The 13,034-nt window shown below is 42.6% G+C and overlaps 1 protein-coding gene across 13 annotated transcripts in view; it reads right to left on the bottom strand.

Moving 5' to 3' along the window:
* Positions 1-7,700: 7,700 nt before the first annotated feature.
* Positions 7,701-13,034, bottom strand: part of LOC311524671 (protocadherin alpha-C2-like) — a gene marked incomplete at its 5' end in the record, with an annotated part of 339,113 nt that continues 333,779 nt past the window's right edge. For all 13 annotated transcript variants that reach the window (XM_084636008.1, XM_084636017.1, XM_084636019.1 and 10 more), the window contains one exon: positions 7,701-9,625. In XM_084636008.1, the coding sequence (XP_084492134.1) occupies positions 9,315-9,625 (311 nt within the window). In that variant the 3' untranslated portion in view covers positions 7,701-9,314. The remainder of the gene's footprint in view (positions 9,626-13,034) is intronic.

Raw genomic sequence — 13,034 nt, 5'->3', positions numbered from 1 at the left:
CCTCCTCTTGCAGTCCAGCAGCAATTCAAGAGAGTTTCTGTTGAAAGAGACAGTCTCCAAGCTACCTGAGGTTTTTATACCATCCTAACTCTTTGTTTCAAAATAGTTAGCAGGTTGCTTGGATCAACCCTCCCTAGCATTGCCTTTTGTGATCTGGGTGAGGGAATAAGTTGTCTGCACAACTGGGCTGCTTTTCTTTTTTCTTTTTTCTCTTTTTTTAAGTTCAAATAAATGGTTTTTTCCCCTGTAGGGGCTTCTTACAGTAATCATTTCAAAGGAGGGACCCTTTGCAGATATCAATGAATGTCTTGGGGTTTGTTTTTTGTTTTTTAAAAAAACATGTTTCTTTCATGCTTAAAGTTTGCGGGGTGGGGATGCTTTCTAGAAAAAGTGCCCCATAGCCTTCAACCAACTCCTAGGTCATATTTAAATTGACCAATAGAGTTCTGCCAACTCCAGGGGTTATATTTAAACTGTCCAATAGCATCTGCAAACTCCTGAGGTTTTATTTCATTTCATATTAATCAGAACTCACCATCCTCACCCACTCCCCTCCCTTACTGTGGGTGCATCCCCATCAAATTTAACCCTATGGCAACAAGGGTGAGTAATCACAGTCACCCTGGCTATTCGGTGAGGGGGGTGGTTAAACCCATTCAGTTCAACAGAATAAGTCAGCTCTATTGTACTCAACTACATGTCTGAACCATCCTTGTTTGTTTTATTGTAAACACACTTTTAGGATATTTTTTCCCTCCCACAACATACATTGCAACTTTTTGAGGTAAATGGGTCTCTCTTACACAAAAGACACAAGAGCTAGGTTCTCACAAACAATTAATTTTTTTATTTAAAAGACAGACAGCTCCTTGAAAACAAACCAAGATGCTCCATTAAAAAAAACAAAACTTTAAGCTCCCTTAAGGGCCAGAGACCTTTTAACAGAAATACAGAGAATCACAAAGCCCTTTTCAATAGATTTATTTTTAAATTTACAGCTACCAAGTTTTATATCGCATGTTTGGCCCCTCACCATTTTCTAACTTAATCCTTTTAGATTTCTTACAAATAGCCTTTTTCTTAAGCAGGGTTCTGTAACTTTTTGTGCGGACCAGATGGTCAATATAACGCTCTAAGCAGGCATCTTCCAGTTTGGTCATTTTCTTTAAAACACGGTCAGGGTTTCCACTGAATTGCACAGCATTTATCAAGGTCACCCCTTAAGCTAAATGTTCTTGGGTTAGGCACAGACACTGCATAGCATAACCTATGGCAATAACAGTATTTAATAAGCTTTCCAAACGCAGCTCAGCACACAGGCCCCGGAGCTTGCAGTTTATATCCACTGAAGTCCAGGTCACACAGTCATGGTGCCGCTGGCCTGGTGCATCTATGACACAGCCCTCACAATCTTCGAAAAGCTTTTCCCTAAGACAGTGGTTAAGGACAGCATAAACAGCAACGCGAACAATAGTCCGCATAACTTTTTTACGCTCACAACGTGGCACTGGTTCAATCAGTTCCATGCCAAGCCTTCTCCTAAACTCCTCATAGCCGTCATCCTCGGAGTCCTCTTCAACATTTTGTATTGGCGTTGAGCAAAAACAAGATGGGCCTGGTTCATCTTCGCTGCTTGATGCAAAGCTGTCCAGGGCCTCTAGGTCCCCTAGAAAGGCATCGTCAAGCTGTTGAGAGATTTTTCAGAAAAGAAACAGTTTAATCACTCCATGGGGTGGGACTTCTGGTGACTGGTGGGCAGGGTTTAAGGGGTCAAGGGCGGGATTAGGGTTTGATTGACAGTATGGCCCTTATACTAGTCTGGCTGACAAGGCATAAGGCAGTTTCCTCAGGCATTCCAGTTCTTATATCACCACCAAAAACACTGGATTCAGAGATGAATGGTTCTTTACAAAAAGTCTAACCAAATAATAGGTTCTTCTGATCCCAAAGGACCAGCCACACACCTAGGTCAATATATAACAGATCTTACCCAAAAATCACACTGATGCCAATCCTTTAGTATCTAAAATCTAAAGGTTTATTAATAGAAGAAAGAAAGAAAGAAAGAAAGAAAGAAAGAAAGAAAGAAAGAAAGAAAGAAAGAAAGAAAGAAAGAAAGAAAGAAAGAAAGAGAAAGGTGAGCGTTAAAATTGTTTAAAGGAATCAAATATATACAATAATTGCAAAGTTCTTGATTGAGGCTTGTAGCAGTGATGGAATAAACTGCTGGCTTAAGTCAAGTCTCTGGAATACATCCACAGCTTGGATGGGTCATTCAATCCTTTGTTCAGAGCTTCAGTTTGTAGCAAACGGAAGGTAGGAAGCAGGATTGAAGACCAAATGGAGGTGTTTCCAGAGCCTTTTATAGCTTTTGCCATGTGGAGGGCATCCCATGTTCTTACTGTGGAAAATTACAGCAACAAGATGGAGTTTGGAGTCACATGAGTAAGTCCCATGTCCATGCTTTTTGCCTAGTCACAGCAGGAAATTCCATCAAGTGTAGATGGGCATCTCATATGGTCCATTGTCAGTTAAAATGCTCTTTTGAGGGGCCACTCAATTTGAGTAGTCCCTCCAAGATGTGCTGGCTAATTACCTTGTGGGCATTACTCCAGGAGCACACATTTGAAATCCAGGTATAGAGCCAATACTTATAACTTCAAATACAACAATGATACATGCATACAGATAGCATAATTATAATGAGGAAATCATAACCTTTTCATAGACATCTCACTTGGCAACCTTTGTACAATATTTGCTGCAAATATATAACACTGGTTGCAACAATGATCTATATGGTCATATTTTAATCAGATAACGTCACAGCACCATCCCCTGGTCTGGTTTATAGCCCAATATGTCCAAGATGAAGCCCACCCTAGAGGTCAGACCTTGCTTGGTTATTTGGTATCTTCATTCAACAGACATTTGCACATGCATGGAAGCTATTTTTGTAATTTTGGTTTCATTTCTAATAATGTCAAAATTGCTCACTCAATGGATGATATGATTGCTTTTTTATTTTACCATCTCTCTGTAGTCATTTGATGTTAAGCGCTTTCAATGTACTTGTGACGGGTTTGGTCACAGAGACCCCCTTGGGATTGTCACCTGACGTGCTGAGAATACCTCTGAGCCCATTTTTGCTGCCAAAGCTTGGGACTCCAGAACCCTGCCTTGTTGAGCCAGACATGCTAGCCTGCTGCAACACAGACGCAGGTCTGGCCCACACCCCCAAAGCTGCAGACTTTAGCCAAAAAATGCTCAGCAGGTCATGTATCTCCAGCACCCAGACACCCAGTTCCCAATGGGATCCAAACCCCAAATAAATCAGTATTTCTCTGTATAAAGTTTGTACAGGGTAAACTCATACATTGTCCGCCCTCTATAACACTGATAAAGAGATACGCACAGCTGTTTGCTCCCCCAGGTATTAATCACTTACTCTGGGTTCATTAATAAACAAAAAGTAATTTTATTAAGTATAAAAAGTAGGATTTAAGTGGTTTCAAGTAATAACAGACAGAACAAATTAAGTCACCAAGCAAAATAAAGCAACACCACACAGGTCTAAACCTAATACATTAAGAAACTGATTTCAGGTAAAATCTCACCCTCAGAGATATTCCAATAAGCTTCTTTCACAGACTAGACTCCTTCCTAGTCTGGGCCCAGTCCTTTCCCCTGGTACAGTCCTTGTTAGTTCCAGCAAACATCTTAGTGGAGATCAGGGGTGTTCTCATGACTGCTGCCTTTGTTCTGTTCCACCCCCTTTTATAGCTTTGGCACAAGGTGGGAATCTTTTGTCTCTCTGGGTGCCCACCCCTCCTTCTAAAAGGAAAAGTACCAGATTTAAGGTGGATTGCAGTATCATGTGACATGGTCACATGTTTTGTAAGACTTCATTCTTCATTACCCATGAGCCGGCCCAGACCTATACAGGAAGGCTTGCAGGTAAATAAACCATCTACAACCAATTGTCCTAGTCAATGGGAGCCATCAAGATTCTAAACCACCATTAATGGCCCACACTTTGCATAATTACAATAGGGCCTCAGAGTTATACTTCATATTTCTAGCTTCAGATACAAGAATGTTACATGCATACAAATAGGAGGAATATATTCAGTAGGTTATAACCTTTGTAATGATACCTTACAAGAGACTTTTTGCATAAAGCATATTCCAATTACATATTCACACTCATAAGCATATTTCCATAAAACATATGCAGTACAACATCACAGTACTATAGTGATGTACGTGAGACCGACTATACAGGCATAGCCAAGGAATGTGAAAAGGCGGCAGTAGTCCATTGTAACAGCTGTGCACTTTTCCCTGCAGGGAAAGATGAACGCTGTCTTGCCTCAGATTTTTGTGTCTTATGTTTACCAGTCACCATTACCAGACATTTTATAGCTATGCCATAGACATGATGTATTTATTGCACAGCTGATAGCATCAATGGCTCCTTATTTATGGTCCCTCATACTGTGGGTGCTGAAGCATACTGTGCCCAATAGTGTTGGTAGCTATGCTTGTGTAGGTGATTGCATTCCAGGTGACAAAACCACAGAACCAATCGTCTGTTTATTTTTTTTTAGTTTTCTATTCAGAAAATTTATGAAGCACAGACTAAAAGGAGACCAGGGAATGTTCAGAAAGTCCTCTTAGTCAAAGCAAAGCATTTGATCAAAGTAATACTTCTGACCAAGCTGCACATTATTTATGAAAAGTTTTACAGAAATATGGGATTCTTGTAACTTTTTTAACTTGGTTAAGGTTATGAGTCTAGGCATAGCCACTATTTCTTTAATGAGTGAATGGCAGCAGAAACAAGAAATCTATTAACTTATTAGGAATCAGACAGGGATGGCCATTGAAGCCTCTCCTACACATCTTTGCAGTACACTCAGAAAACTGTTGGTAGGAGGGAATGGGATGAAGGAAGGAATGTTGTTCAGAGCTTATCTCAGACATGAGAGGGCGGAACTCAGTTTCCCCAAGGTCTTGACCTACACAGAAGGCAACACTGTGATGACCATGTCCCAAGTTGATGATGGAAAGTTCTACTTATGTAAGGGAAAGATGGTAGTTGGATTCTGGGAGGTGGGAGGAAATGCAGATATCCTACATGAATTGTAGTCAGTGTGTCGTGAACTATTCGGCATTGTTCTAAGGAGGTACTTATATCTCCAGGGGGAAGGAGTCTATTAGCATTCTTTAAATGTTCAAAAATGAAGATATTTATTCAGACACACTGAGCGAGTGGGGGTGGGGCGGGGGGGGGAGAGAAGATTCTTTAGAGAGATACCAATGTGTCAGATCTTACCACAATTAATTCAGTAATGGAGTGTCATATAGATTTGGGAAATTGAGTATCAGGTTTTCCTCTTGCACATGATCCATAGAATTCTTTAAAATTGTCCACTCTTGTTTGACGTGGCCCAAATGCAAATCAGGAAGAAATTACAACAGGCTGTCTTAGATCTCTAATGTACAATGCTGTACTAGAGATAGCTTTTATAAAGTTGTGATGTAAATATAGAACAGATTAATGAGGATATGTTTCACCTTTGCTCACTTGGCCCTATAAAACCCTACAGGCAGCATGAAAAGCAAATGTCCACAGAGACAATGCTTGCTATTTAGAGCTGTGGGGACAGAGAAAAATAAACTACGCCAGATGTGAGATTTCTTTCAAGCCTACTTGTCTTTAAAAAATATGTCATTGTAACATGGACTCAGCTAGTTCACCTGTGTTTTGTTTGTGAAATTGTTAACAGGTGGAAAAAGAAAGACATTTGCTTGTTCGTTGATTGCTATGGGTCTTAGTCTTCTCTTACCCATTGATTTGTTTGTTCTGTAGTGGTTATATAGTGTTCTCAATCCTGCTCCGCATGTGTGTGTTAGCCAAGTACTAGACCCCAACACCCAGCTCTGCAAAATCATCCCAGTTCTGTGCTGCAGAATCCCACTGCTACCCCAGTCCTGGATATTTCCTTGGACCAAGAATGCCAGTTGTGCCAAGTTACCACATTTCACTTTTGACATGTCAGTATTATAAATTGAAACTAAGGGTTCACAGTTGAAAAATTAAGTGTGTTGTCAAATCTTAAATCATCTGGAAGAGTATTTTATTCATTCTTCCGCCAATGCATAATTAATCAGTAAAGTATACTCTTCTGGGCTTTTTTTCAGGCCCTCCACCTCTTCCCTGAGTGTTCTATATCATGGGTAGTCAAATTGCAGCCCATGAGCTGTATACAGCTATTTTACAGTTAAAGTGCAGTTCGTGGAGCCCCCCTCCCAACCCCATTCTCCACCTACAAGACTGTGGGGGGAGAAGCTTGGGGCTTCTGCCCTGCAGTGGGATGGTGGGGCTAGGAGATTCTGCCAGAGATGATTGGTGTCTGCTGAGAGTGGAGGGGCACAATTTAAAGGCTCGCCCCACCCCCAACAGCTTGAGTCACGCCCCCCCCAAGCACCTCCCCTTACCCTCAGCGGTTCTCCCTGCAGCTCCCAGCTGTTTGCCACTGCCTCTCCCCACGGCTGCAGCTGCCATACACAGAGGGGGCCCAGAAGCACCATGTGACCGAGCAGGGTCAGCAAATCCTGGCAAAAATCTGCGGGGGGCATGTGACCCCATGTACCCCCCACCACACCTCACTTCTGGCTTCTGCCCAGCAGGGAGGAAGGAGGCTCGGGGCCTCAACCCCAGAGGCATGCCTGCCAGGGCTCAGGGCTTCTGCAGGAGCGGGGCTGAAGCCCTGAGCCCAGACAGGTGCCTCCTGTGGGGCACAAGCCCTGAGACACCCCCTCTCAGCAGGGCTGAAGCCCTGAGCACCAGCAGGTGCCTCATGTGGGGCAGAAGTCCTGAGACACACACCCCCACACACAGGGCTGAAGCCCCGAGCCCCAGCAGGCGCCTCCCACCAGGGCTGAAGCCCCAAGATCTCCCTCCCCTCAGTGCTGAAGCCCTGAGCCCCGGCAGGTGCACCTTGGCTCTTGAACTTCTGAAGATTCTTGTATGCTGCTTGGAGTCAATGGTGAGTTTCTTTCATGAGTAGTATTTCTTCTTTGCCAACGGCACAAGACTGATAGCCACAAATGAAAATGAATCTAAACAGACCCCTATTTCTTGGACTACAGGGTACCTTTGATGCTTCCCTAAAATTCATTCTTTGAGTTATGAAATCCTTTGAATCAGGTTTTTTACCTTCTATGGTTTTCAAGACTGGCAGGTTTTTGAACTTAGTAGTAATTGACCAGCTATGAACTCTCTGCAGTTTGGAAATTTAAAACTTATCAGACATGTCACAAAGAACAAAGCTGTTCTCTTTGATCCTAGATTACAGTGAGCATTAGAAATTTTAAGAAAAGTGTGGTATCTTATAGAGCTCAGGTTCGTAGGACACCTTGAGCTTTACTTTGTGAATGTAAAATACTCTAGGCATCTCTTTAGAATTCCTTGTAGCGCTACATTCTGTTTAAAAATTCATATATTGGTCTATGCCCAAACACTGATACCAAATGATACAATCAATGTACCAGTTGTAGTCTTATCTTTTAGCAATTCACAGAGCTGTTGCTTTATAACCATCCATAAATAAATGCCCTTGAGTCACTGATTTCTTGATTTAAGAAAGATATTTTACTTGTGTTTCATACACAAAAACTGATAACCAACAGTGGCTTAAAAAATTAACACTACTCCACTTTTCCACAAGTGTACAAAAAAGAAAGAATGGATTTACTTTCAACAGTAAAGCTTAAAGTCCAGTCTAGGTAATAGTTCCATTGACATTCACATATACAAGCACAGAATAAATATTTCAGGATTCTTATAAGAGCATACAGCATACATACAGTACTTGAATTTTACATAATGAGTGTTAGTAGGGTCAGCAATTCATAACCTCATAGAAAAGTAAAACTAAAACCAAAAAAGGTTGTGTGGGAGATAACACCAAGACACTGCACAGAGCTAGCAGGTTAGTAGATCTTCTTGTGTGAGAAACAGTTTGCTTCTGCTTCTTTATATTAGGACAGATTGTTTGCAAATGTTGTGTATTCAAAGTGCAGATTAATGCAAAAAATTATATTCTTGTATTTATTAATACATGCAAGAGGCAGCGGCCAAGTGACCCGACAGAATAAAGCTGTGATTGGAAGAGGCAGCGCCCGAGTGACCTGACAGAATAAAGCTGTGATTGGCAAGTGGCCGATATAATACAGATGTTTCAGGCAATTTCTCTAAAGCACTTTAATAGCAGCAATTATCATTTCTAATAGCTGTAGATTGACTTCTGTTTGGGTTAAAGGGCATCATATTTCTTTAACATTTACAGCTATATTTTCTTTATAAATAAATATATCAAATAACAAATAGCATAGATAATGCATTTCTTTTTCTCACTTTGCATATCTGTTGTGGAAAATACTCTGACCTTTTCAGAGACATTAAGTGCAAAAGAATGTTTAATAGACTGGAAACAGGGATGTAGAGGAAATATCACAGTCAGTTACATTCCCTAGATGTCAGCCCATCCCTTGTTGTCCCACTCTGAGGGACATACTTGCTAGGATAATCGGACTTATACTAACAATATAGCCAATGGCTTGGTGAGAGTTATACTTTATGGTATCTTAAAAAGCTGTAAATGTGAGCTTTTCTTTGCTGGAGTGTGTACAATACGTCATGCAAAAGACTCAGTATTCCACACAGCTAGTCTCTAGATTCAAAAAGTCTGGTCATCTCCTTTGAGACATTTCCTCCCCAGCCTGACCATCTTTGAACACTATGTTCATTAGGTGTTTCCTTTGTTGTTCATATTTTACCAGCTCTTCTTGCATTTTATAATCTGATCTTGTATCACCTAGCTGACATCTGCACATAAATGTTTCCAATCAGACACAGGGTGCACAATATTAAAACTTTTAAACTTGTCCTGTAAGTGTCATCAAGACAGGATCACAGGAATCACAATGCAGAGAGTCCAACCTCTCACTGGCTGTACTGTGAAGATTCTCCTTTTCGGCGTAGGAGAAAGGAAACTTGTGTCTGCTTTTTAGAGTCTGAAAACAAGCCAGAGTGGAGAAAAAAAGTTAACACCAGACTTAATAAAGCTTTTCAAGACAAAACCTGTTAAGCAATCTAGACAGACACTGTGAACTTCCTGCGGATTTCTGAAGTCTATATATACTGGAAATTTGTTAACAATAGGAAGAAGTTGGGAGTTGCTACATAGGAGAGATCTGCCAATATTAAAAAAACTGGCTAACTGGGTTCTGACAGTATAAACCCCTCACTGGTCACTGTTGTCAGTGGTGCTGTTCCCCTTTTCTTTTTTCTCCTGAGTCTTGTTTCCCTTCTTCTTTTTCTTCTTTTTCTTGGTCTCCTCCTTCTTGCCAAAGGTTATGAAGTCACTTTTGTCAGTTTGGCTGTTTGGTGGTTCCTGCCGGATGGAGATGATCGCAGGAGATCCAGGGATAATGAATTTGTCTGGCAACTCACCGGGACCAGCTTGTTTGGGATTGCCAGGTCCATATTTAAAGGTCCAGCTGTTGCTGTTCACACCAGCTCCCACTGGGGGGGAAACCTCTCCTGCCTCAGGTTCTGAAAAAGTCAAAACAACATTAAAATCTTACAGCAGCATCAAATACAATTAATCAGCTAATATAGCATACACAGGGCAAACTGTCGCGCCTAAGGGACTCTTTCAAACAAGGTTCCAAATCAGGGCTCATAACTGTGGACAGTCTTCTCCATAGCCTTTGCCCCTTTTAAAGACAAGAAAGGCTACTCCTCTAAAATGTTCAGGAAAAGTGAAAGTCTTGACAGACTATGAACTGGAATGCAAAGTCAGAAATTAGAGGGATGATTGGTGTCAAATTGGGAGTGAATTGGCAAAAATGTTTGGAGAGGAGAGTAAATATTTCAGTGATTTCCTAGACTGGAAAATTCTTTGTAAGTTTTCTTGTCATGCTGTAACTCCATAACAGCAAGGCCTAAAATTTCAGATTTTGGTGACCCCCCCCCCACACTTGGCATTCAGATGAGATATGGTAGATCACTTTATTTTGGAAGCTACTCATTGTCAAATAAAAATATAAGAAAGCTTTGTCATCAGCATTTTGCAGACATTTCAGGCCTTCTAGTACTTTGGACATAACTAGGGAAGTTCTTAATTGGTGTGCTAGACTCACAGGTCTATACAGCCCCTGCTTGGTTTTAGAACTCTGCCATGGTTTCTAACATACCAAACAAAGCAGGCACGCTTTAAGCTAGGCAGCTTGTAACTAGCTTTCCAGTATTAACCCAATTTTGAATCTCACTGCCACAATTTGCCAAAACTAACCAGTTTACTTGAAATTTCTTGTGTGTGGTCTTCTGCCACTAACAATATGCTGACCAAATGTGATATGGATTACATTTGTAGGGAGTTTGAAAAATAAGCTATTTTTCATTTGTTTTGTTCTTTTACTATTTGAAGAGTCTTCAACGCTTTCAATGGCTATTAGCCAGCATGGGCAGGGATGGTGTCCCTAGCCACTGTTTGCGAGAAGCTGGGAATGGGTGACAGGGGATGGATCACTTGATGATTACCTGTTCTGTTCATTCCCTCTGGGGCACCTGGCATTGGCCACTGTGGGAAGACAGGATACTGGGCTAGATGGACCTTTCGTTTGACCCAGTATGGCCGTTCTTATGTTCTTATGTACTTTTACAAACTCCCAATTTTGGATAGAAACTTCAAATTTATTTTAATTGATCTGTCCTGAGTATTTGCTGGAGACTGAGTATTTTGGGGAAGATTTGATGCTTATGTTTGGAATTATTTGTTATGACCTTTTAAACCTTTGAAGTCTGATCAAAACCTTGTTCTTGTGTACCCTAGAGAAATGTAATGTTGCAAATACAATTTCAAGCACCTGTCATGATTGTAACACACTTCCTGTCCACACACACGTGCATGCAATAGTGCATAAACACTGTCAGCACCATTGTAATTGCATTTGCTCTGAACAAATCTCACCACCATATTCTGCACTGAGCCACTCTGCATGCATCGTTGCAGTGGCAGAGTAGACCAAAAGCACCAGCATTTCAGCTGGACCATTGCAATTGGTCCTCTCAGCAGTCCCACAATGCTCCTACATTCTCTTCTGTGATCAGTGTGAAACATGTAATATCTCTTGTACTTCTGAATCTCACTATGTGGTTCTGCAGCTTCTGCAATTTTAGGCATAGGTGTTTTAAGTTTTAAAAAGTATTATGTACGCAAACCAAAGGGTTTTCTTGTTTCAGAAACAAAGAACACATTTTTAAGTTTACAGTCTCTCCTTAAAACTGGTTGCATACATACAAATCTCTGATATGTGTGATGCTTCTTGATCTTTGCTTTTCATGCAGATATTGTACTTAGGGTGTTCCCTAAAGGGAACCTGGCAGCTCCGGTCAGCACCGAGCCGTTAAAAGTCTGGTTGACAGTGCTGCAGGGCTAAGGCAGGCTAGTCCCTACCTGTTCTGGCACTGCACTGTGCCCCGGAAGCAGCCAGCAGGTCCGGCTCCTAGGCAGGGGGGAGTCAAGGGGCTCCGCCCTGAGCATCAGCTCCACACTCCCATTGGCCAGGAACCAGCCAATGAGAGCTGTGGGGGCAGTGCCTGCAGGCAAGAGCAGTGCGCGGAGTCTTCTGGGCCCCTTGACTAGGAGGCAGAAATGTTGGCTGCTTCCGGGGCGCAGCATAGTGCCAGGACAGGCAGGGAGCCTGCCTTAGCCTTGCTGCACTGCTGCCTGGGAGCTGCCCAAGGTAAGCCCATGTCCCAACCCCAAGTCCCAAACCCCTGCCCCAGCCCTGAGCCCCAACCCAAACCCTCATCCCCGGCCCCACCCCAGAGGCCTCACCCCCAGCCCAGAGCCTTCACCTCCTCCAGCACCCCAACCCCCTGCCTCAACCCACAGCCCTGTCCTGCACTCTGAATCCCTCGGCCCCACCCCCCAGCCTGTAGCCCCCTCCTGCACCCCAAACCCTTCATCTCCAGCCCCACCCCAGAGCCCACACCCCCAGTCGAAGCCCTCACCCCCTCCTGCACCCCAACTCCCTGCCCCAGCCCGGAGTCCCCTCCCGCACTCTTAAACCCTCATTTCTGGCCCCACGCCGGAACCCACACCCCCAGTTAGAGCCCTCATCCCCTCCCACATTCCAGACCCCCCCCCCAGTGAAAGTGAGCGAGGGTGGGTGAGAGCGAGCCACTGAGGGAAGGGGAATGTAGTGAGCGAGTGCAGGGCCTCTGGGAAGGGGCGGGATGGGGGCAGGGCCTTGGGGAAGGGGCGGGGCTATGGTGTTCGGTTTTGCACAATTAGAAAGTTGGCACCCCTAGTTGTATTTTCATGTTCTAGACCCTACAAGGGCAGTTTACGTGCTACATTAGCAAGTATTTGAGGACATTTGTGTAATACGTGGCCCATGGAATCTTTGTGAGTAAGGTAAGATTATTGTTTTCAGCAGGGGACATATAAACAGGAAATGGTGAAGCATGTCTTCTCCTGGGAATGGTGTGATCATAAAGAAAAGCTGTTGCCTCCTACATGACAAAGAGACATTAGCTCTGTGGTCAATGATTAGATAAACCGGTGTTATGTATGGGAACTTAACTTACAATACATACATACATTTATTAATATGGCTAGATAAAACTGCCTCAGCGTTTTTGCTTCTTTTGGGACGGTTGTCTTGGTGGGCTTAACTGAATTTCCCTGTTTTCAAATACCTTCATTTTTTTGCAATGTTAACAGAACTTTGTGTCGTTTCTTTTTACAAAAATTACAACATTCCTGTGAGTTTCTTGTCACATTAATTTTGAACGGTTGACTTTTTTCATGTTTGTTCTTGACAATACTAGTGTTCTGGCAAGTCGCTTAACACCCCAGACACCAATACATACTTTCATCCTTCACTCTGGTTTAATTAAGCTTTTTGCCTGGGGATGTGTGCACATTTGATACCCCCCTCATTTCCTTGAA

Source organism: Lepidochelys olivacea (assembly GCF_965140295.1).
Source record: "Lepidochelys olivacea isolate rLepOli2 genome assembly, chromosome: 8".
Taxonomy (NCBI): domain Eukaryota; kingdom Metazoa; phylum Chordata; order Testudines; family Cheloniidae; genus Lepidochelys; species Lepidochelys olivacea.
This window is presented reverse-complemented; position numbering and strand designations above follow the sequence as displayed.